This window comes from Malurus melanocephalus, unplaced genomic scaffold (genome assembly GCF_030028575.1).
Source record: "Malurus melanocephalus ecotype Western Australia unplaced genomic scaffold, MMel_1.1 scaffold_13, whole genome shotgun sequence".
NCBI lineage: Eukaryota > Metazoa > Chordata > Aves > Passeriformes > Maluridae > Malurus > Malurus melanocephalus.
In genome coordinates, this window is record NW_026623245.1 from 549,031 (window position 1) to 568,962 (window position 19,932).

A 19,932-nucleotide genomic window follows, 5' to 3' on the forward strand; every position below is an offset into this window, starting at 1 on the left:
TGTAACTCACACCACCTCTCAGAACGAGAGAGATTGTCCAGATGCAAAAGATGACCTGAGCTCTCCTGTACTTTTTTTAGGCTCCACGTGCCAAAATGAATCAACAGCGGTCGAGGAGATTCAGAGCCTCAAAGGAGGGCATGGAAGCTGCTGAGGAGAAGCAAAAAATCCGACAAGAAATTCTGGCCAAAGGTAGGACAGTGATCTTATCAGAGGTTTTTCCATGAGAATCGCCWTGTTTGATCATCTCAGTAAGGTTTAACAAAGGGCTGTGTGTGTGCATTGCTGAGAGAARGGGCAAATAAGCCTACAGAAGGTTGGATCTGTGTTTTCCAAAGTTACGAACTGAGACAAAACAAAATGTCATCTTTTTCTTCTCCAGTCTCTTGCCTGAAATGAGTTTGTGTTGAGTGCTCTTAATTCCTTTTGAAAATAAATTGAACAGAAGAGCAGGGATAAATGCAGTGGGAAACAACCAAAACCCTTATGGAAGGAAGTACACATTTGTAGGGCTTGATGAAAGGAGGATGGCAGCTTAAAAGCAGGGATCAGATGGAAATACTCCTASACAGGGATAATGAGCTGCGAGCAAGGGGAGTTACTTGACAGTGGAAACTCTACATTCAATGAGGAAACAAAAGTCACAGCAACTTTGAGGGTGGTGGTGACACAGCTGGAGTGATAGGGGAGTGTTGCTACTCTCTGGGCTTTGAAATCACTTTGCTGAAGTAACAATGTTTGTAAATGCAGAAACACCTGTAAGATGGAGGTAATATAATGGTAAGAGCTAGATTAATTTTGTTTGGTGGGTTTTTTTAAAAACAAACTGGTTTGAACAACTTCATTATTGGCAGGGGAKCCATCTGGGTTTTCCATGCAAAAATGTTGACAATGGTCCATGTGGATGTAACTCTGCTCGCTGTTTTTATTGCTCCAGGTGGTTTTCTGCCTCCCGAGGAGGTGAAGGAGAGGTTTGACAGCAACTGTATCACGCCGGTGAGTGAGCTGGCCCTGTGCCCTGCAATTGCCATGGGCTGAATGAAGGTTTAATTTTTTCCTTCCAACCCTTTTTAGGGAACTGAATTTATGGACAATCTTGCTAAATGCCTCCGCTATTACATCGCTGACCGCTTGAACAGTGACCCGGGCTGGAAGAACCTGACAGTGAGTTTCCCACTTTCACACTTGGCRAAAATGAAGGAGGTGTTTGGCTGGGCTGGGAGCCAATTGAAGAGTAGAAATGTAACAGGGAGTTTATATCTTGGCCTGGCTCTGAGTTGTTATTAACAATGAGCCAGTGTGCCCATCCTGCTGGGACTTCAGAGATCCATTTCATCCTGATAASTCCATCTCCCAGGACCGTTTGCTGTGATTTTATTGAAGAGCAGGGWGAAGGTTTGCTGGTGAAAGCCACAATTTTACATAATGGGAGACAGGCCTTTAGGAACACTTTTTCTTCTTTTTGGGGATAGTGTGACGATACACTGTAGTTGTATTTTTTGCACTGTTTTTGCTCCCTCAGCAGGCCACATTTGCTCTAATGGCAGGCAGTGAARATAATACATGTCATTTATATATATAAATAATTCTTGCCTTTCTGGGCTTCGAAATTCTCCCTTCTTGCTCAGCCACTCCACTCCCTCAGTTTTGTGTCTGACAGCCCTGTGTTTGCTGCACATAAGGGGCAGAGCAGTCAGGAAACGCAGCTGCCTGTGTTATTTGCCACGAGTTGACTGCTCAAGTGCTCTAATTAGAGGGCAGTTGGCTCTGCTTGATTCCCCCCATCAGACAGGGGTTTTATAAACACTGATGCTCGTCAGGATGTCAGGGTGAGAAGGAGGGTGATGAGATCATCTCCCAGTGCATCAATGAGCTGAATCCATGAGTTCTGTAGTGCCAGTTTCATTGCCCTGATAATTTATCAGGACACGTCAAACATGACGTGATCATTTCAGTAGAATTAGAATCAATGCCAGCTTCAGCCTGGAACTGGTAGAGGAAAACGAAGCTCCCTTCACTGCTTCCATGCTTTTAGATAGTTTTATCCTAAATCTTACTGTCTTCTTAAATCACAGTATTTTAGTTCAAGTCACAAATTAGAATTTCAAATATTTCTAAGTCAGATGTTGTGTTCAGTATGTAAATTATTGGTTTGTTTTTTTTTTTCCTGTAGCAGCATTGCTTGTTGTCATAATTTAAATGTTTTTCAGGTTATTTTGTCAGATGCCAGTGCTCCTGGTGAAGGGGAACATAAAATCATGGATTACATCAGGAGACAAAGAGGTAAAATTCCAATTAATGTGGACATTTTGCTTTAAATTGAGGTGGGATCAGTAGTAACTTATTTTAGGTGACTTTGACTAAATGTAATTTTGTATTTACAGCTCAACCAAACCATGATCCAAACACTCACCACTGTCTGTGTGGGGCTGATGGTGAGTTTTCTCTTACTTGTGGTATCTGGGTAATGACATCATCATCTTTTTTAAGGCAGAATCTGCTTTGCTTTTAAACATTTTTTTTTAAAAAAACAAAACTTGATGATATTTATCCTTCATCGCATTTTATTCTTCTCTCTTGCTTGGTAGCTGATCTGATCATGCTTGGCTTAGCTACACACGAACCAAACTTCACCATAATTAGGGAAGAGTTCAAACCAAATAAACCCAAGCCATGTGCTCTCTGTAACCAGATGGGGCATGAGGTTAAGGATTGCCAAGGTCTACCCAGAGAAAAACAGGGAAAGGTAAGAATTTTGCTGTTTCTGTATTTTTTTTAATTTATGTTGTATGAGATCCTCAAATTGTTCTTGCTGTTGGTTTTATCTGAAGCACAATGCAGATTGTAATTGGGAATATCTAGTTTTCCTCTTAGAAATAAAAATGCAAAAGTATCATGCCAAACCTGATACCCTCCCTTGTGAAGTTTTGTTGTTTGGGGGTTTTTCCCACTGAATGAGAACAAATGATCAGTAACTGAACAGATGTGCAAAGCAGCAAAATAAATACCTGCTTGGCACAACGGCTTGGGAGCTAGTTCTTGGATCCCTTTTATCTCCTCTCAAAGCAAAATGGGGCTGGAGAACGCTCTAGGATGCACTTGGATCTAATGTGGTTCCTCTCTGGTTTTAGCATGATCAGTTTGCCGACACCCTGCCAATCTCGGAGCAAGAATTCATCTTCATCCGCCTGTGTGTCCTGCGAGAGGTGAGGTGCAGCAGCTGCTGCAGCTGCTTGCTGGAAATGCTGTTTTAGCCCTGTGCAGTGTTTTCTAAGCTCCTTTTGTGTGTGTGTGTGCGTGTTGCAGTATTTGGAGAGAGAACTCACCATGGCCAGCCTGCCTTTCACATTTGATTTTGAAAGAAGTGTTGATGACTGGGTCTTCATGTGCTTCTTCGTTGGGAATGACTTTCTCCCTCATCTGCCATCTCTGGAGATCAGGTAGATGAGAATGTGTTTCCTTTCCCTGCAAGAACATCTCCTGTGCTTTTAACTACCAAGAGTCTCACCCTGTGGTTTGTGTTTAGGGAGGGAGCAATCGATCGCCTGGTTAACATCTATAAAAATGTGGTGCACAAAACTGGGGTGAGAGATTTTCCTTTTCCCTTAAAAATGTCTGTGTCTGTGCCACAAAACAGGTCTGTTTTTCAGCTCTGCTATTCTCTGGCTTGCAGGGCTACCTCACTGAAAGTGGGTTTGTGAACCTTCAGCGGGTCCAGATGATCATGTTGGCCGTTGGGGAAGTTGAAGACAGTATTTTCAAAAAGAGAAAAGACGATGATGTAATTTTTTTGCTGTTGTTCTTACATTCCCGGAGTTCTGTTTTAATTACTTAGAGCTAGCCAGGGACACTCCTTTAAGAGGATAAGAAAAAAAAAAAAAAGCCAAATTTTGTATTTTCTCTGTTATAATCTCTGGTGCTTAAAAAAGAATCAGGTGCATCCAGCTGAGTTTCTTTTCCTGGAAATGCCAGTTTGATGTTTTAAGTTTTCAGTTGGCTYAGGAATCACAGAATAGGAAATATCTTTCCTTGAGTCTCTTTTCCTCTGTCTGAGACTTTTGTGTCTCTCTGACTTTTTTTTTTGGCAGATCTGCGGTACAGGCAAAGAGTTTGTGCCCTTTGACACTTCCRTCATCCCCAAATAAGGCTACAGTTAAATTCAGTAGATCATTTAAATCATTACCAAAATTGTTKGGGGGCTGAGTACCCAGCTGTTTTTTTTTCCCCATAGATTTTCAGGGTAGGGTAGAAAATTTCCTCCGATTTCTGCTGAATATACAGACATGAGAACTGACCCATGTATTCAAAACATTCCCTAAAAACCTTGTGSCATGGTCAGATGAGAATTATAATGAAATCATTTTCCAGGGAATCTGTATCCTGGACTGACTTTATTTCCCTTTATTCTTCATTTAGGATAACTTTAAAAGACGACAAAAAGAAAAAAGGAAAAGATTGAAGGTAAATGAACTCCTTACCCAATGCAGAAATTAGCAAGGATTAAGAAGTCTACTTTAGTTTTTGGAGGACGTGCTGGTTGAAACTGCAGATGTAATCATGGTGTTTTCTGGCGTGTATGTAAACTATTTCAAAGTTTAAAAATTTTGAATTGTGTTGATCTTTAWTCTATTCCATATTTAAAAACTGGGCGTTCGTATATTCATTGCCGCATAATGTGAAAATTGTGAGGGAGYGTCATCTCACTGCTGGGGAGATCACACGGCCCTTGTCTGCATTTATCTTTCAGAGGGATCAGCCTTCCTTTATTCCTGGTGGCCAGTTTTCCCCTCAAGCCCTGGGTAATCGATCYAGCCCTCAGGCAATCTGTAACCCTCGACAAGCTGCCTTTGAGATGAGGATGCATGACAGGCAGAACTCTCAGGTGAGTACCTGTTCAAAGGGGTTTGCACAGAGAAGGGAAATAATCACACCCCGTGTTACTCCAGGCATCTTTTTCTCTGCCCCATCAAGTTTCCTTGAAAAGCTGAAACCTATAACATTGCTCTTTAAGGAAGTGGCTTTTAATAACTAATTTTTCTAAGCYTGCTTGAATAGCGTTGTCTTTATTTCTGCTTGAAATGATGCTTTTCCCTGGGGAAAGGAGGAACTTGGATGAAGTTTTGGGCAAGGTATTAGTGAGGGAAAACTGGAAAGAAGTCCTCTGTTAGAAGTCCTGTTAACTTTAAATAACAATTATGACAATTTTTTTTTTCTGAGGATAAATCTTCATCCATACAGCAAACAAATTAAAAGTTCTTTTCATCACAAAGATGTGTGTTCTGACTGAAGTCTAAACACAACATACTTTTTCAAAGTCTAATTTCTGCTGCTCTTCCCTTTTAATCTTGAAACTTYTTTGCACCTGAGTTACGCAAATGAATTCCTTTATGGAATGGGAGACGTTTCTTTTGGTGTCTAATATTTAAACAGATTCATTTGAGACGAGCTCAAAAGACCAGCTGTGAAAGAACTCAGAGTATTTCTGGCAGTTCTGAGTCACAAGCACCTTCTTTTCACCAGTGCTGCTGATACTGTGTTGTTTATTGCATCTTTTTTTTTTTTTTTTTTTTCTAAACCAATGACATTTTTGCCTCAGTGCATCAATGCTTGCCTTTTAACAGGGATGAGTTCTTCCTTTTTGCTCCTTGACTTGATGGGTTAAGGGTTGTGTAGCCTTTGCCTGGAGGTTTTTTTTTGAGCTGAAGAGAAGGCCTGTGGTTATCACAGAGCTGTTAATTTTAACTTGTATTTAAAAAGCCTAATAACTTCTCCTCCTGCCCTCCCCCTATTTATCTGTAATAATTCTGACCCTAGACAACTTCACCGTTTCCAAACACCAGCCTGCCTCCCAATGGCAGCCCATCCCCGGGAGGAGGAATTAAGCGGAAACCTGAGGACAGTGACAGTGAACCTGAGCCAGAGGATAATATCAGGTGAAGCCATTTTTTGTAGCACTTTGTTAGCAAATTGCTGAAATAGATGCAGTCTAATTAATGCCTTTTAGCTCAGTGCAACGGYGCCTTCGGATGCTTTTCTATGATCTTTTTATCCAGCGGTAATTAATGTGGAGGGTTAGAATATCCAGTAAATTCCAGYGAGATGGGTAAGCTCTGGCTGTTAAACCTAAGTATCCAGATTAGTATGCGTGCAGGTTTGCAGMCTCCAAGCCACTGCTCCCTCTGAGACCGAGCTTGGCGAGACATTCCCTGATTATGTGAGCAGAATGCGGCTGCTCCRTGGAATCTGGGAGCTCCTAACCCACACAGCTCATATGCGTTCATGGGGGCAGCAGCATTCATCCTGACTTCCAGTGGTCTCCTCCATCTCTGGCTTGCAGCAGGCCCTGGTTTGTCTGAGTTCTTTCATTGTCTGAGGAAGGCTGAGCCTGGGATGGTTGAGACAGGAATTTTCTGAGARTTAACCACCAGTGAATCTGCATTGATCAAGGGTTTAAATGAAGCTCTTGCTGTTTGATTTGAGAGTGAGGGCCCTTACAACTCTTCCTGAGAAATGCAGCCACAGTGGTTTGTTTTCTGTGGAGCCAGGCTGTAGGTGGATGTGGGAAAACACTCAGCATTGTTTCCTTGTGGAGTTTTGGTCACAGTCATCATAGTGTATTTGTGACATCTGGCCCGTCAGCTCTTCCAGTATCACATATTTGAGCTCCCATTCTTACTTTCTTTCCTGTATGTCTATATCTGAATGGATTGTTGTTTTGTTGTTTTTTTTTTTTTAAATCAAGCATGCAAAAATTTTATATTAAATTGGTATAAATGTTAATGTTCCTTTCCATCTGAGTGTTAGCAGAGCTTCTAAAAGAAGCTTTAACAGTGTGAATGAACTATGGTGATTTACGAGCAGCAGTAGTTCTAACAGGATTGGTATTGCCAAGGAAAAGGATCTGCTACATTCAATCACRGTTATTTAAGCTCTTGTAGCTCAGAATATTTTTTCATGTCCTTTTCTGAGTGGAAATTAATTTTATGCTTGCCATTGTAAATAAAAAGAACTGCATAGATGTCCTAGATATGACCAAGTTGTTTGTGAAAATATATTTTGTATTTAGAATGACTTTGAAACCAGAATAAATTGTTCTAGTCAGCTACAGATGGGTTTTATCTCACAGAAAGATTTTTTTAATTTAAACAAGTGCCTGGCAGCTTGGAGCCTGCAGATGTTCTTGACTGCATCCCTAAAGCCTTCAGTGCCAGGAGCTCTGCCCCTGCTCACCTGGTTATTTCTGGAAGTGTTGAAAACATCTCTTGGCTTCTCTGCCTGCTCATCAGTGTGAAGCAGTTGGGAAGTACCTTAGGCCAGATTTTAGATAGTGTCCCTATCCTGAGCAACTGGCTCAAAATAGAAGCAAGAGAAGATCTTATTTGCAGAAGCAAAAGGATGTGCATTGTGTAAGGAAGCATAAATGGATCACGGCTCTCCTAAAGTTATACACACTGGATTTTTGGCTCTGGGAGAGTCAGTTTGAGGTGATCTCGCAGGTTTCTTGTGTGTTTTGGATTCCTTGTGTAATTTAAAGCAGTCACAGCCTTCGTGGAGAGGGATCTGGTGCTGGTTTGCAAATGGGATACCAGGTTTGGACCTGTTTAGAATAAAATTCTGTTTAGGAAAACAGATCCTCATTAAGGGGTTATCTGGTTTAACCAGTTTGGTTTTTTTTCCTGACATGATATAGCAGAGCTGAAGGATTCAGGTGCCCAGGTGTGAGAGGAACAAGTGTTTGTTTTCCCTGCTCTATCTGTGTACAGACATGAGGGGAAGCTGTGTGAAGGAAGAATGAATTGTGGCCAAGGTCGCTCCTTTGATCCCAACATTCATCTCTGTCATGAGAGACTGAAAATCCTGGGTGAAAGGGAGCTCATCTGGTGTGAGGCAGCAAGCACAGCATGCTGAGCTGCAGAAAGTGCTGCTGGTGACCATAGCTTGTCTGAACAGCAGCAGGACACAGATATTATTGTTTATTTCCTTGCCTTTGTATTTTGAGTAGCAGGAAAACTCTCTTAGTTCTGCCAACTGTCCCATTTTACTCTGTTGCTGCTGAGCATCACTTTTCCTGTTTTCATTTAAACRGTATACAAATGGCAAGTGAAGTAGCAAAACCACTTTGTCTTACATTGTAATTCAGACCTGCAAATGTGCATCTGTTGCCATGCCTGTCMGTGTTAACATGTTATCCATGCCTGGTTGTGTTGCAGGTTGTGGGAAACTGGTTGGAAGCAGCGCTACTACAAAAACAAATTCGATGTGGACGCATCCGATGAGAAATTCCGTCGCAAGGTTGTGCAGTCGTACGTGGAAGGGCTTTGCTGGGTTCTCAGATATTATTATCAGGTACCCCAAAATTTTTTGTTGGAATTTGTTTCAGTCTGTTGCTCGTTATGGAAGATCCATGAGGTTCTTTGAAGAATAAATGTGTGTCCATTCTGTTTGACACTGGGGGTTCAGATGCAGTTTCACCATCCCTGGAGCTGTTGAAGGAACAGCTGGATGTGGCACTCAGTGCTCCKGKCTGGGGGTGACTGGTCACAGGTTGGACTCTGATCTCAGWGGTCTCTTCCAGTCTCAGTGATTCTTGCATTCAGGTATCTCACATGCAGTAGCAGYACTTGTTGGTGCAGCAAGAACTGCTGCTGTTTTCCCTTTGCAGTACATAGCCACAAATAATGGCATTGCAAGTGACTAAATCAGAGAACAAAGGACAAAGTCTGTAGAATACCAGTAAGAATTGGAAAGGGACCGAGTTGTCAGTCTCCTCCATAGATTGTAATGCCGTTCCATGAAGTGTGTTGTGATTGAAGTAATCTGTATCCGATTTAAATCTTCCGATAATTGAGATGTCAGATTGGCAAGAGATTAGYGGGACATGGTGGCGTTTGTTGCACTGATGGTTAATAACGAGTTCTGTACCCTGAAGGCAAAGACAGTTAGATTGGCTGTGTGACCTGGGAGCACAATGTGCTCCAGCCCTATGGAGTTTATCTGTCTCAGCAGGAATCTGGAGCTTCCACACGGGGCTGTGTTGTTAAAACTGCACATTTTTCCTCAGTGGCTCCCACCTGCCCTGCTGGGAGCACAGGCAGGGCAGATACCCCACATGCCTACAAAACTTCAGTTTCAAATAGGTTTTTTCATCCCCCCATGGAACAAAATGGGAATTTATTCCCTTCGCTCTTGCTCCAACCATTCCTTGAGTTTGGGCTCTGGCTCACATATTACRGTGGATGAAAATTATCAAGTTTAAGGTTTGCAAGTTCTGGTGCAGCTGATTTGCAAGAAAGCTGAGTTCCCCACATCCTTGTGTGCATGTCCTCCTTTTACAAAGGACAGGTGTCCAGGGACCTGAGTACCTCTACTAGTGGAAWTTCCCAATATCCTGGGCACAGTTAAGGTCTGCTGGAAGCAAACCATGTTTCTTTAACCATGAGAGGGTATTTTCCTACAACTCCCTCAGTGCCCATCTTCCTCCAAGGGTGGAAATGACCTTCAGGTGAGCTGTAGGTGAAACTGTCCCCTTCAGTGTTATGATAGTACAAAACCATTCCGGTCTGTTGTATGAGGTTGGAGCTGCAGGAAAATTGCTGCCTGCTCATATGGAAATGAGATTTGGAATCCATTTGGCCTGGGGAACTTCAAAATAGGTTTGCTAGAGGATCTTTCTTTGATTTTTCTTTTTCTTTGCCCCATAAGAAAAATTGACTCCAAYAACTACTGCTGGCTGTCCATAAAAGTTCTGCCAGAATACATTATGTGCCTTTCTATTCCTTCAGAAAGCTAATAATGCAGGGCATGTCCCACTGCTGGGAACATCTGTTTGGAGAGGGGGAGAAAAAAAAAGAAAAAATAAAGAGAGAGAAAGAATGAAAGCAATCCACCTGGCTTTTGAAACATTCTGAGTCTGTCTGAAGGACTGCGTCGAATAATTATAGGCACTATAATTTTGTACCAAAAATACCACTGGAGGAGCCTCGTTGACATTTAATTGTTCAGAGCTGGAAGTCAAAATAGTAGTGGGCTTTTGTTTCAAGTGGTGCTGCTAAGAAAAATAGCTGAGGAGGTGAAAGCTTGACTTAGACCTCCAGGAGCCACGTTTCCTTTAGGAGGTGCACGGTGTTCTGGTGTGTTTGGAGTTTGCTTGATTTTCTCCTTTCGGAGGACACACTTTGTATTCCCCACTGCTCAAGGCAGAAGAACGAGAGGGAAAGAGCAAAGGGTTACTACTCCAAGTGTTCATTAGTGCCGGTGCTGGAGAGAGAGAAGAAACAGTTGAAACCAGAATGCTTTTCAACCTGCATCAAGTATTGTTCACGTTTTCACACTCAGGAGAGTGTASTGGGGGTCGGTGTTCCGCATCTCCCCAAATCAGCAGTGGGATTTTGCCGTGGAAATCAGGAGTGTAAATGTGCCACCAGGAAAATACTCTCTGCCATTTTGTCATGTTTAGTGACTGCATGTTTTTTAATTTTTTTTGTCCTTAATTGTTTTGATATGTCTGATTTTTTTTGTCTCTTTCCCCCCCGCCCCAGGGCTGTGCATCCTGGAACTGGTATTACCCTTTCCACTAYGCTCCCTTTGCCTCAGACTTCGAGGGAATTGCAGACATGCCTTCAGATTTCGAGAAGGGCTCCAAACCGGTAGGGCTCTTGATTTATTGATTCATTCACTGCTGATTTGCCYTCTCATTAGAACAGTCCCACATCTGCTTGTCTGCTTTCAACAGTTCAAGCCTCTTGAGCAACTGATGGGGGTGTTCCCGGCTGCCAGTGGGAATTTTCTGCCGCCAACGTGGAGGAAACTCATGACAGATCCGGTGAGAATCTGTGCTTTGTTCCTGTTCCTGTCTGTAAGCTTAGGTCATCTTGCAGTGGTGTGAATGTGACCTGCTGCTTCTCACTTCAGGCAGAAAAATGCTGCAGACAGAAGGAAAGGCTTTTGGTAGATTGCAAGGATTCTTCAAAAATCCTTAAAACTGATTTTTTGGAATTCAGGTGACATTTCCTGGCTCCTTTACACTTCAGATTGTTTTGTGTCTTCTTCAAAACTTCAGTTGGGGAGCAGATAACTTAACCCAATTAGCTCTCCTCCTTATCCCAATTATTTTCTCCTCCTCAATTTCTTGTTTTAAATCTCTGAGTAATGCAAGTGCCCATCCACACTTTGGGCTTAAATGGCATTTAATGAAAGATGTTTCTGTTATCCAAKATATTTGTGTTTTGTACCATGTGACATTCTGAACCCATGTCAAAGTTGGCTTTAAGGGTGATTTTTGTTTTCTCTATTCCAGGAGTCAAGTATCATTGACTTCTACCCTGAAGAYTTTGCTATTGATTTGAATGGAAAGAAGTATGCTTGGCAAGGTGAAATTTCAATATTTTTTTTCTTTTAGACATTAGTCTTAAGAATCTGTAAAAATAGAAAGAAATTAGGAGATTATTTWATTGAGAAAATTAAAACACTTCACCGAGTCATAAAGGTAACTTGTGTTACTTGTTGCRGGGACAAGTATTTTATAGCAGGTGTATTTTTGAAAACAAATTAGTATGAAGAGCAAATTATGGTTCAGTAACTGGTTTTGGATTGGCAATGATTATTGGTAATTTCAGCAGTCATTCTAGATTTGTTAATTCATCCTGAACTAGATTAATCATTCTTCTGTTTTTATCAGCCTCCCTCTGTAATTGTCTTTTGTCTCCTTTGCATTTAATTAATGGATCTTGTTCYGCTCAATCAGTGGCTCATTAGTACCATGCCAGAAATGCTTTGAGGAATATAGAAATATTTTGGAGCATAAAAAGAATGGAAAAAGAGCTACAGTATTTATGCAGCTTTTCATTTTTTTGAAGAGTATTTATTTTCAAGGGCTGCCAAGTTCTGTGTCTGGTTGTACTTTACACTGCAGGTAAAGTTTTAGTTTGTCCTTTACTTAAGTTTGACAGGTTTTGTTTGAATAAAGCCACCAAAAGATCTGACTTCTGAAGCAAAAGTTTGMGTTGTGCTGCTGGGGAAGGGATTCTGATCTTGAGGGGAGTCCCATAGTATCCAGGCATAAAAGGAATAGCTGGTATGACTGTTCCCTGAGGGATACCTGTGTCTCCTCATCACTCAGCTTGGAGTGATCTCTTCCATTGTTGTGTATTAATAAATTAATTTAAATAAAGCAGCCTTGAGTTGTGTTGGGGAGCAACTCGAGTAAGTGAGACAAGTCTTGCTGAGCTGCTCCTSTTCTGAAATGAGGCAGGTGTGGGTTTGGGTTCCTGCTTCCCAGTGCCTGCCCAGGACTGGGGAGAACAATGAAGTGTCCCATTTCATGGGTCTGCTCTCAGCACCTTGCAGGCTCCCAGCCTCTAGAAATGTAAGGTTTTCTTCTCTGTAGCTGCCAAAAGCTGTTTMTTGGCTAAGGAATCTATCAGAACTTGCCATCCTAGTGTCTGGTTTTGGGGTTGYTCTGGGATTTTTCAGATGTTAGAAAATGCTGGTTTGGTTTTGCCAGGTGTGGCCTTACTGCCGTTTGTGGATGAACGACGCCTCAGAGCTGCCCTGGAGGAAGTRTACCCTGACCTCACTCCTGAAGAGAGTAAGAATTGGGGTATTTTGTTAAAGAATTGGGATTTTGTTACCACCTATGAATTTCACCCAAAATGAACAAGGCGTACAGGATGTTTGGTTGGGTTGAGTTTATGGCAGACTCTCCCTCATGAGTGCTGCTTGTAATTACAGTGATCCTTGATGGGTTTGTTTTTGTAATTCTTGTTCAGCTTATAAAGGCCAATGTTGTTTCTCTGTTGTAAAGAAATATCTGGTTCTTGTGGGTCAGCTGTGGAGGTATGTGGGGTTGTTTTTTTTTTATCAATCCTGTCTTGTCTTGCAAAAGACAGSTGTCTGCCAAGGAAGGCGGGGACCTCCCTKGGAATAGAGAATATGACCCCTCTTCCCTCTGAGTTATTATAACTTTGAAACCATGGGGCTCTCAGGCAAAGATATGGGAGAAGAAATAACAGTTCTTTAYTAATATGTAWAACAAGGTACACAAACAACAAAAATGGCAGCAACRTCAAACAAAGCAGAAACCCAGGGACAGCTTTCTCTAGGCAGTCCCACGCCCTCTCCTTTGTTGCAGTTCCGGTCCCAGCCGGCAGGGGCTCTGGGGGCTCCTGGGCGGGGCGGGTGCGATGGTTCCGCCGCACGGGCAGGGGGCGCTGTGGCACGAGATCAGTTCCCTTTCCCACTGGCAATGGCGGGTGGCAATGGCGGGAGAAAGATGGAAGAGGGGCTTTGTGTACAGCCTCACAGGGGGAGGCCAAGGCTGGTGCCCCTCCAGATGATGAGGCAGGCTGTAGAACGGGGTCTCGGAGCAGCCGCAGGGGACGGCAGGGGCTGGCTCACCCCAGGAGTGACAAAAGGCAGCAGAGACTCCGACCCGTGCCCAAAGCCACAGGAGATCTGCGTATTGCATTATAGTACAGCAAAGAGCCCTGAAGCAGTAGCAGAGAGTAGCGGGGCCAGGCAGGAGATCGCTCCCTGGGTAGCTCATCGGCAATGGCTGGTTCCTGGGTCCGGGCTGTACAGATAGGGCAGTCCCCCAACGGCGGGTAACGGGTGGTTCTCAGGTTTTGGTGCAGCAGACATTGGCTCTGGGCTCCCAAGAAAGAGGGAAAGCAAGCCAGTAAGCTCCAGTCAYAGTGCAGAAGGAAAAATGGAGGAAAAAACTGGCAAAAACCAAGCAGCAACTGTATCTGTCATGAGATACAGCAGGCACCTCCCARAACCAAGATCTTTCACTGGGAGAGAGTGACAACCACCCCTTGCCCTGCCCATGCAACTCTTGCAGGAATTCTCGGGCTGGCTGTCAGCTATCACAATATCCCCACGGTGGGGTAGCGAGARCAGCAACAAAACAAAAACAAAACCACCAAAGATGGAGTGGGATAAAAAGACATCCCCAAGACATGTSTGTATCTGCAGTGTCACCCTGTTCTAAACTCAGCATTCCTCCACTGAACACAAGGTTCCCCTTGTTTTACTGCTTGCCAGCTATCCTTGTGACCAGACACATCGTGCTCTGTTCAGATATTGTCTTTCCCATGTTCTCAGGGAATGTTCAAAGCTTTCTCCTAAATCACAGAGAGACTTGGTTTTTGTGGAAGTGTCACCAGCACAGTGCTGTTGGTTTGYTACATTCCTTCCTTCCCACTTTCCTCTGAACTCTTACCCCGTTCCCATCATTTTTCTAGGCAGAAGGAACAGCCTCGGTGGTGATGTTCTCTTTGTCGGGAAGCACCATCCACTCTGCGACTTCATTGTAGAACAGTACAAGACCAAAAACACAGAGGTAGGCTGCTCTTGTGGAATTGTGGAATTTGTGAGGTGGGGTGTCTAATGAGGTTCTTCACCTGAAAAACCCTTCTCCACAGCCAGTGGATATCCCACCGGAGCTGTGCCATGGGATCCAGGGAAAGCTCACCCTGAACAACAACGCCGTCCTCCCGGATCAGTAAGTGTGGCCTTTGGGGTGGGTTCTTACTGCTAAAGGACCTTTYCTGCACTTATGGCTGTGTCCAGCAGAAATGTCTTTGTGCCCCACAAGGAGTAAATTCAAGTTCCTGACAAGGCCACAGGTGTGGTTCTGAGGGTTCAGAGCAGGCCTGTGTTACCTCCAGCATGTGCAAAATCCCAAGCAAGTGAGATTTTCATGCTATGATCCCATTTTTTTTTAACCTCAGAACATTTTTTTAAACTCATAACTGCTTTTAAAGCAGCCTCAGATATCTTTTAAACACTAATGTTTTTTTTAATTGCTGAGGAATCTTTTTTTGTTTCTCATTTCACCTGGGGAAGGCTGATTTTTATGTGCTTAGTAATTGTTTTATGAGGTAAACAAGGCCTGGGTAAAAAAAGTAATAAAACTAATAATGAGCTCAGTGGCCTTGTTCAGTAAGGCCATGGTTTGGCTTCTCTGCTTTTGTGGTTGTTAATGTGGGCTGATGTGACTTCCCATGAGTGCACATTGCCTAAAAACCCCAAAACTCTGCTTTTTRTATGCTAACCTGCATTGCATTAAAGGAAAATCCATATAATGATAGCTTAAATATATTTTGGCTTTGTCCATTTAGGCTGTATCACTAAAATCAGGACTGTTCCCAACTACACATACAAATAATACTCCTATTTTCAGTTTTCTAGAGAATGCACCCAGCTTGAAAAATGCACAGTGTAATCTTCACTTTGTATGACACACATTGGTTGCCCTGACTGTGCTCAGATAATGTACYCCAGGTCACATTAATAGACATTTCTCCATTCTTGTCATGGCTTGTGAAGAGTATCACCAAGTTAGAGTTGTTCTTGGAGGGAGCAGGAGCAAGAAAACTCATCCAGCATTGCCTTCCCTAGGCAGACACTAGAGAATCCACACACATCAGCTGCAAAACAAGTGGCATTAAGAAATAAGGATTCAGTCATTCCAGTGTTTATAGATGTACTTGATTTAGAGGAAAGGCAAGTTAATTTTGAAATAAATGCTTTGTGGGCTTAGTTGACAGAGCAGCAGTCAGAGAAAGAGCAGCAGATGGTGAGAAATGTATTCCATGGTGTTTTGACTGAGGTTTTTCTCTTGACCAGGGTGGTGGAGTCTCCTGTACCGATGCTGCGGGATCTTACACAGAACTCTGCAGTCAGGTCAGTAAACTCTGGGCTTTAATGCAAGGGTGTACAACATACAGCATTCAAAACACTGAAAATCACTTGTGATYTGTGTCAGTTTTATCTCCCAAGAAGCCCAGTTTTGTTCAACTAGAGAACCATGTAGAGGCTGTAAGAAATRCTGAGTGCCTTGTCAGAACACTGTGGGAAGGATGTCCTAAATGGGGATGTTGTTACTATAAGTGAKGTGTTAAAGGAAGGGTTTGGCTTTTCCATCTTCCACTCTCACGAGGTTGGAATTGTTCTGCGCTTCTCCCCATTTCTGTCACAAGGATTTTTCTTCCTGTCTTAGGAGACACTATGAGCAGTCAGGGTTCTGCTCTTCAGGTCATGTCACTTAGGTGGAATTTTCCAAGGGACCATTATTCTCTTTCCTTGTAGCCTCATTCTTTCTTATCCTGGAAAACATGGATTCCAGCTGGAATTATTCTGCTCATCTGTTTGCTTTTAACTTCCTTGGTAAYAAAGCAGTGATTACTTTTCCACTGTGTCTTTATTACCCAGTGAACTTAATCCTCAAACACTTTCTTCTAGCATCTCCTTCAAAGATCCACAATTTGCTGAAGACTTCGTTTTCAAGGCTACAGTGTTACCTGGGGCAAAGTAAGTGTCAGCTGCCAGCTTTCAAATAATGCAATTCTGATTTATTCATCTGAGCATTTGCTCTGATAAGCACTTATGGAACTGTTTTTGTTGTTAAGGAAACCTGCTCCAGTTCTGAAGCCAGGAGACTGGGAAAAAACCAATAATGATGGCAGGCCTTGGAGACCACAGCTTGGCTTCAACAGGGACAGGAAACCAGTGCATTTGGACCAGTCTGCATTCAGAACCTTGGGGTAAGGCTGTGGGGTTACTGCTGCCTTGCTGGGGTGACTGCCCTCCCTTTCCCCTTTTTAAACTAAAAAAAGAAAAGGTATGGGCATGGATTGTCAAAGGTTAGGTGCTACTGTTCCATGTCAGAAACCTCAGTGTGTGATACTTAAATTCAGTATTGCTGAAAAGTGAACATTACAATTTTTCAGTAATKYCTTGCTTGTGTCCTGCTATTTTTTYCCCTCCTATATATTTCTAACTCACTTTCCTGTTGTTTTGGGTTTTTTAAAACTTGTTTGGTGGATATTTGCCCAAAGTACATAAGGTACAATGAGAATGTTGTGCACAAGTGATAATTAAGACTGTTAATGAGGACAGGAATGTCTTTTATGCTTTTAAAAATGAAGATTTTTTTATGCATTTAAAAATGAAATGGGTTTCCATTCTGGGGAGTACAGGGAGCCATGTATTTTTCAGAGTGAGAGAAGAGAATGTTTTATAGGAGCCTGTGTAATACTGGCAAATAAAAGTTAAGCTTTGGAGTGTGTCTTCAGGAAGAGAAAATACCTTCTTCAACTTAGGGCTCTGGGGGCAACTGCAGGAAGGAAAAATACCCCTTTTTAGGAAGGGAAAGCAGAGCTGTCCCAGGGCTGCGCTTATGAGCCCTTTTCTTTCCTTCCACATCATAGTTACAATAAAAAGCACAGCTGTGTCATTGGAAAGCTGAGCATTTCCCTGGGAGCAGCTCCCAAGGCCTGTGCCTGGGCCCCAATCCATGAGTGCATCCCTGGCCCACYGGAGAGGGCTGGAGCATGGGATGGGCTAGGAGGAAGCTGTGCTGGGAGATGGAATTCACCACAGTATCCTGACCTTCCTTGCYATTCCTTACCTGTAACAGCCACACGATGCCGAGGGACAGAGGAATGCCAGGGATGTATCCCAACGCGGTGCCACTCGGAGCGTATGGCAGCCCCTACGCCAGGCCCCTCATGGCGGGGCAGCAGCAGATCCCCAAACTGCTGTCAAGTAAGTGGACTTTGCTTCCTGCTTCTCAGAGCTGGGTTGGTCTAAACATGATCTCTATTTGTCTGTTTCACTGATTTATCTGTGGTTAATTGTGGTCTGGAAAGAAGAATGGGGGGAATGGGAAGGCAGAACTACCAGACRGGCATCTCGGTTTCAAATTCATCTCCAAAAAGAGACCATTTTTGTGGTTTTTGGGAGCCCAGCAGTTCCTGTGCTGCTGTAGCTGTCAAGTGTCGGTGCGTTGTGGGAAACACTCCAAATTGCTCTGTCTGTCCCATGTTCCTGGAGCTGATTCTGCCAGTGAGGTACTTCCCAAGCTCTCATCCTTGTGGTACCTGAGCACCTTGTGCTGAGCAGGCAGCACTCTGCAGGCAAATACCCCCCAGTGCCATCATTTGGTTCAAACTGAGCAGGCTTGGAGCCGCTGCTGGATGAGAACTCCCAGYCCATCTGTTGGCCTTGGGAAAACTGTCTGGTGCTTTCTTTTGTGCGTGCCTCCTTTCCCCTCGGAGTGCCACAGCCATCCCTGGTCACTGTGCTGCAGGTGTGCCTGGCAAACCTCAGAGCAATTGGTTGGGCTTTTCTTCCCTCCTGCTTGTGCTGCTTTTTCCACAAGGCAGAGGTTGCTGTCCTGCTGTTGTCTGGAGCAGCAGGGCGAGGAGCCAGGTGGAGCTGCCACACAGAGGCTCTTCCAGYACAGGGTCGTGCGCCAGCCGCCCTCTCCGGAGCCGCTTCCTGGCACTCTGCTTTCACAGGACACCGCAGTGCKGCATGCTGCAAATGTGTTCTCTGGCACTTCATTGGGCTGTTTCTCCTCCTCTTCTGCTGAGACACTGAGCTGGCCTAGGAGATTAGACTCAAACTCCAATTAACTTCTCATTTGCGTTGACTGCGGTGTGAAGAATTTGCAACTAATTACAGCAATGCTTGGCTTAGAGTCTGGAGATTCTTCCTTTCAGTGCCTTGTTATTTGAGGCCTGAGAACAGCTTGTGTCCATCAGGAGGATGGATCAAACAGCCTGAGGCCTGTGTTGCTCCCTAGAACCATTCCCAAAACACATCCTGCTCCCTGGCTGGAGAGCCAGGCCCCAGCCCTACCCACCTGGGACTGTCACTKCTGGGTGAACCATGTGTGTCTCACCTCCTCTCCTACCAGTAGAGTCAGACTTGCTTAAACTCTTGGTAGAAGAACACCCTCAGGGGAATTAACCCCAGGTTTCTGCTGGGATCAGTCTTTTGGATGTTCAGCTGCACCAAGTTCATGACCCATCCTGGATTACAGATTGTGTGGGTCTGATGCCTGGCAGACTTGTGAAGATGAGGAGTGTCAGCAGCTCCCCAGACCTCCCTGCAGTGAGGTTCTTGCAGGTTCTTCTTCAGTGGGAGCAGTCTGCCTGGACAGTGTGTTTGGGAATTCATGAGCACTTGGGCCRATTTCCCCCTGACAGTGTTTTGCATGGAGTCCCCAAAGGTGTTCTTAGGTCTGGCAGCACAGCCATCTTCTTCCCTTTTGCAGTCACCCCCTTCAGCCCACAAGTGTCTCCATCAAAGCACAGGTACCTTCAGCTAGAAAACCAAATTAGAAGAAAGGGGAAGGCCTCTTGGACCTTGGACAATGCCAGGTTCTCTTCTGTGTCCAAGTTGTATTCATCAGCTGTACCATTGTGAGAGAAYCATTGTTGTCGCATGGCTGGACTGGGAAACATCCAGAACCCACACATTCCTGAAAAAACACAGCCGATGTGGTTGAAATCCCCTCATTTTGTGGGATTGATGCAGGGCAACTTTCCATTTGGTGTGTGGTATTTTTATACACATTCTGCAGTAAAATCAGCCTCTGGAAGGGCAATACAGTCAAGCCAGGAGCCTTCTGCTCCTCAAGAGCCGGCTGGGGGTGTTCCTCACCGGTGCTCCCTGATTTGCCTTGGATGTGCCAATTTTCAGCTGATGAATAATTGTCTGTGCTGATAACTTGGGGAGTCAAGTGCAGGGTGGCAGCGCTCTGGGAATGGCAGGTTTGGCTTCTGCAGCACAGGACATCTGATTTCTGACTTGCGTAGCAGTCAGTAAACTTGTCAATTAGCTGCGTTTGAAAAGTGATTTTGATTAGTGCAATCAGTAAACACAAAATCTCCTCTTTGATTGCCACCCTGATTAGATAAATTGTTACTTGAGGAGCTGCTAGAGAAGGGAGTTTCTTTGGCCTTATAGCCCTGGGAAATGTCTAAGTTTTGCAGCCTAAAGAAAATATTAATTGTCATTCCTTCTCCTGTTTTTCACCTTTCTGAAGTGCAATTCACTGCTCTGGACTCTTTTGCTCCAAGATTGTTCTGTCACCCATACAAATGAAKAGTAATAGGGAGTCTTTAAATGTTYTGATGA

General features: G+C 43.8%; 1 protein-coding gene across 1 annotated transcript in view; it reads left to right on the forward strand.

Moving 5' to 3' along the window:
- XRN2 (5'-3' exoribonuclease 2) overlaps positions 1-19,932 on the forward strand; it is a 35,102-nt gene that overhangs the window by 5,003 nt on the left and 10,167 nt on the right. Inside the window, exons 4-27 of the mRNA XM_057381740.1 lie at positions 81-192; positions 938-996; positions 1,075-1,164; positions 2,211-2,283; positions 2,385-2,435; positions 2,589-2,746; positions 3,132-3,206; positions 3,307-3,440; positions 3,527-3,584; positions 3,674-3,781; positions 4,417-4,461; positions 4,748-4,882; positions 5,815-5,933; positions 8,211-8,346; positions 10,539-10,646; positions 10,733-10,822; positions 11,297-11,369; positions 12,503-12,586; positions 14,244-14,341; positions 14,424-14,503; positions 15,631-15,687; positions 16,246-16,314; positions 16,413-16,547; positions 17,423-17,550. Coding sequence (XP_057237723.1) covers positions 81-192; positions 938-996; positions 1,075-1,164; positions 2,211-2,283; positions 2,385-2,435; positions 2,589-2,746; positions 3,132-3,206; positions 3,307-3,440; positions 3,527-3,584; positions 3,674-3,781; positions 4,417-4,461; positions 4,748-4,882; positions 5,815-5,933; positions 8,211-8,346; positions 10,539-10,646; positions 10,733-10,822; positions 11,297-11,369; positions 12,503-12,586; positions 14,244-14,341; positions 14,424-14,503; positions 15,631-15,687; positions 16,246-16,314; positions 16,413-16,547; positions 17,423-17,550 — 2,275 coding nt within the window. The remainder of the gene's footprint in view (positions 1-80; positions 193-937; positions 997-1,074; positions 1,165-2,210; positions 2,284-2,384; positions 2,436-2,588; positions 2,747-3,131; positions 3,207-3,306; positions 3,441-3,526; positions 3,585-3,673; positions 3,782-4,416; positions 4,462-4,747; positions 4,883-5,814; positions 5,934-8,210; positions 8,347-10,538; positions 10,647-10,732; positions 10,823-11,296; positions 11,370-12,502; positions 12,587-14,243; positions 14,342-14,423; positions 14,504-15,630; positions 15,688-16,245; positions 16,315-16,412; positions 16,548-17,422; positions 17,551-19,932) is intronic.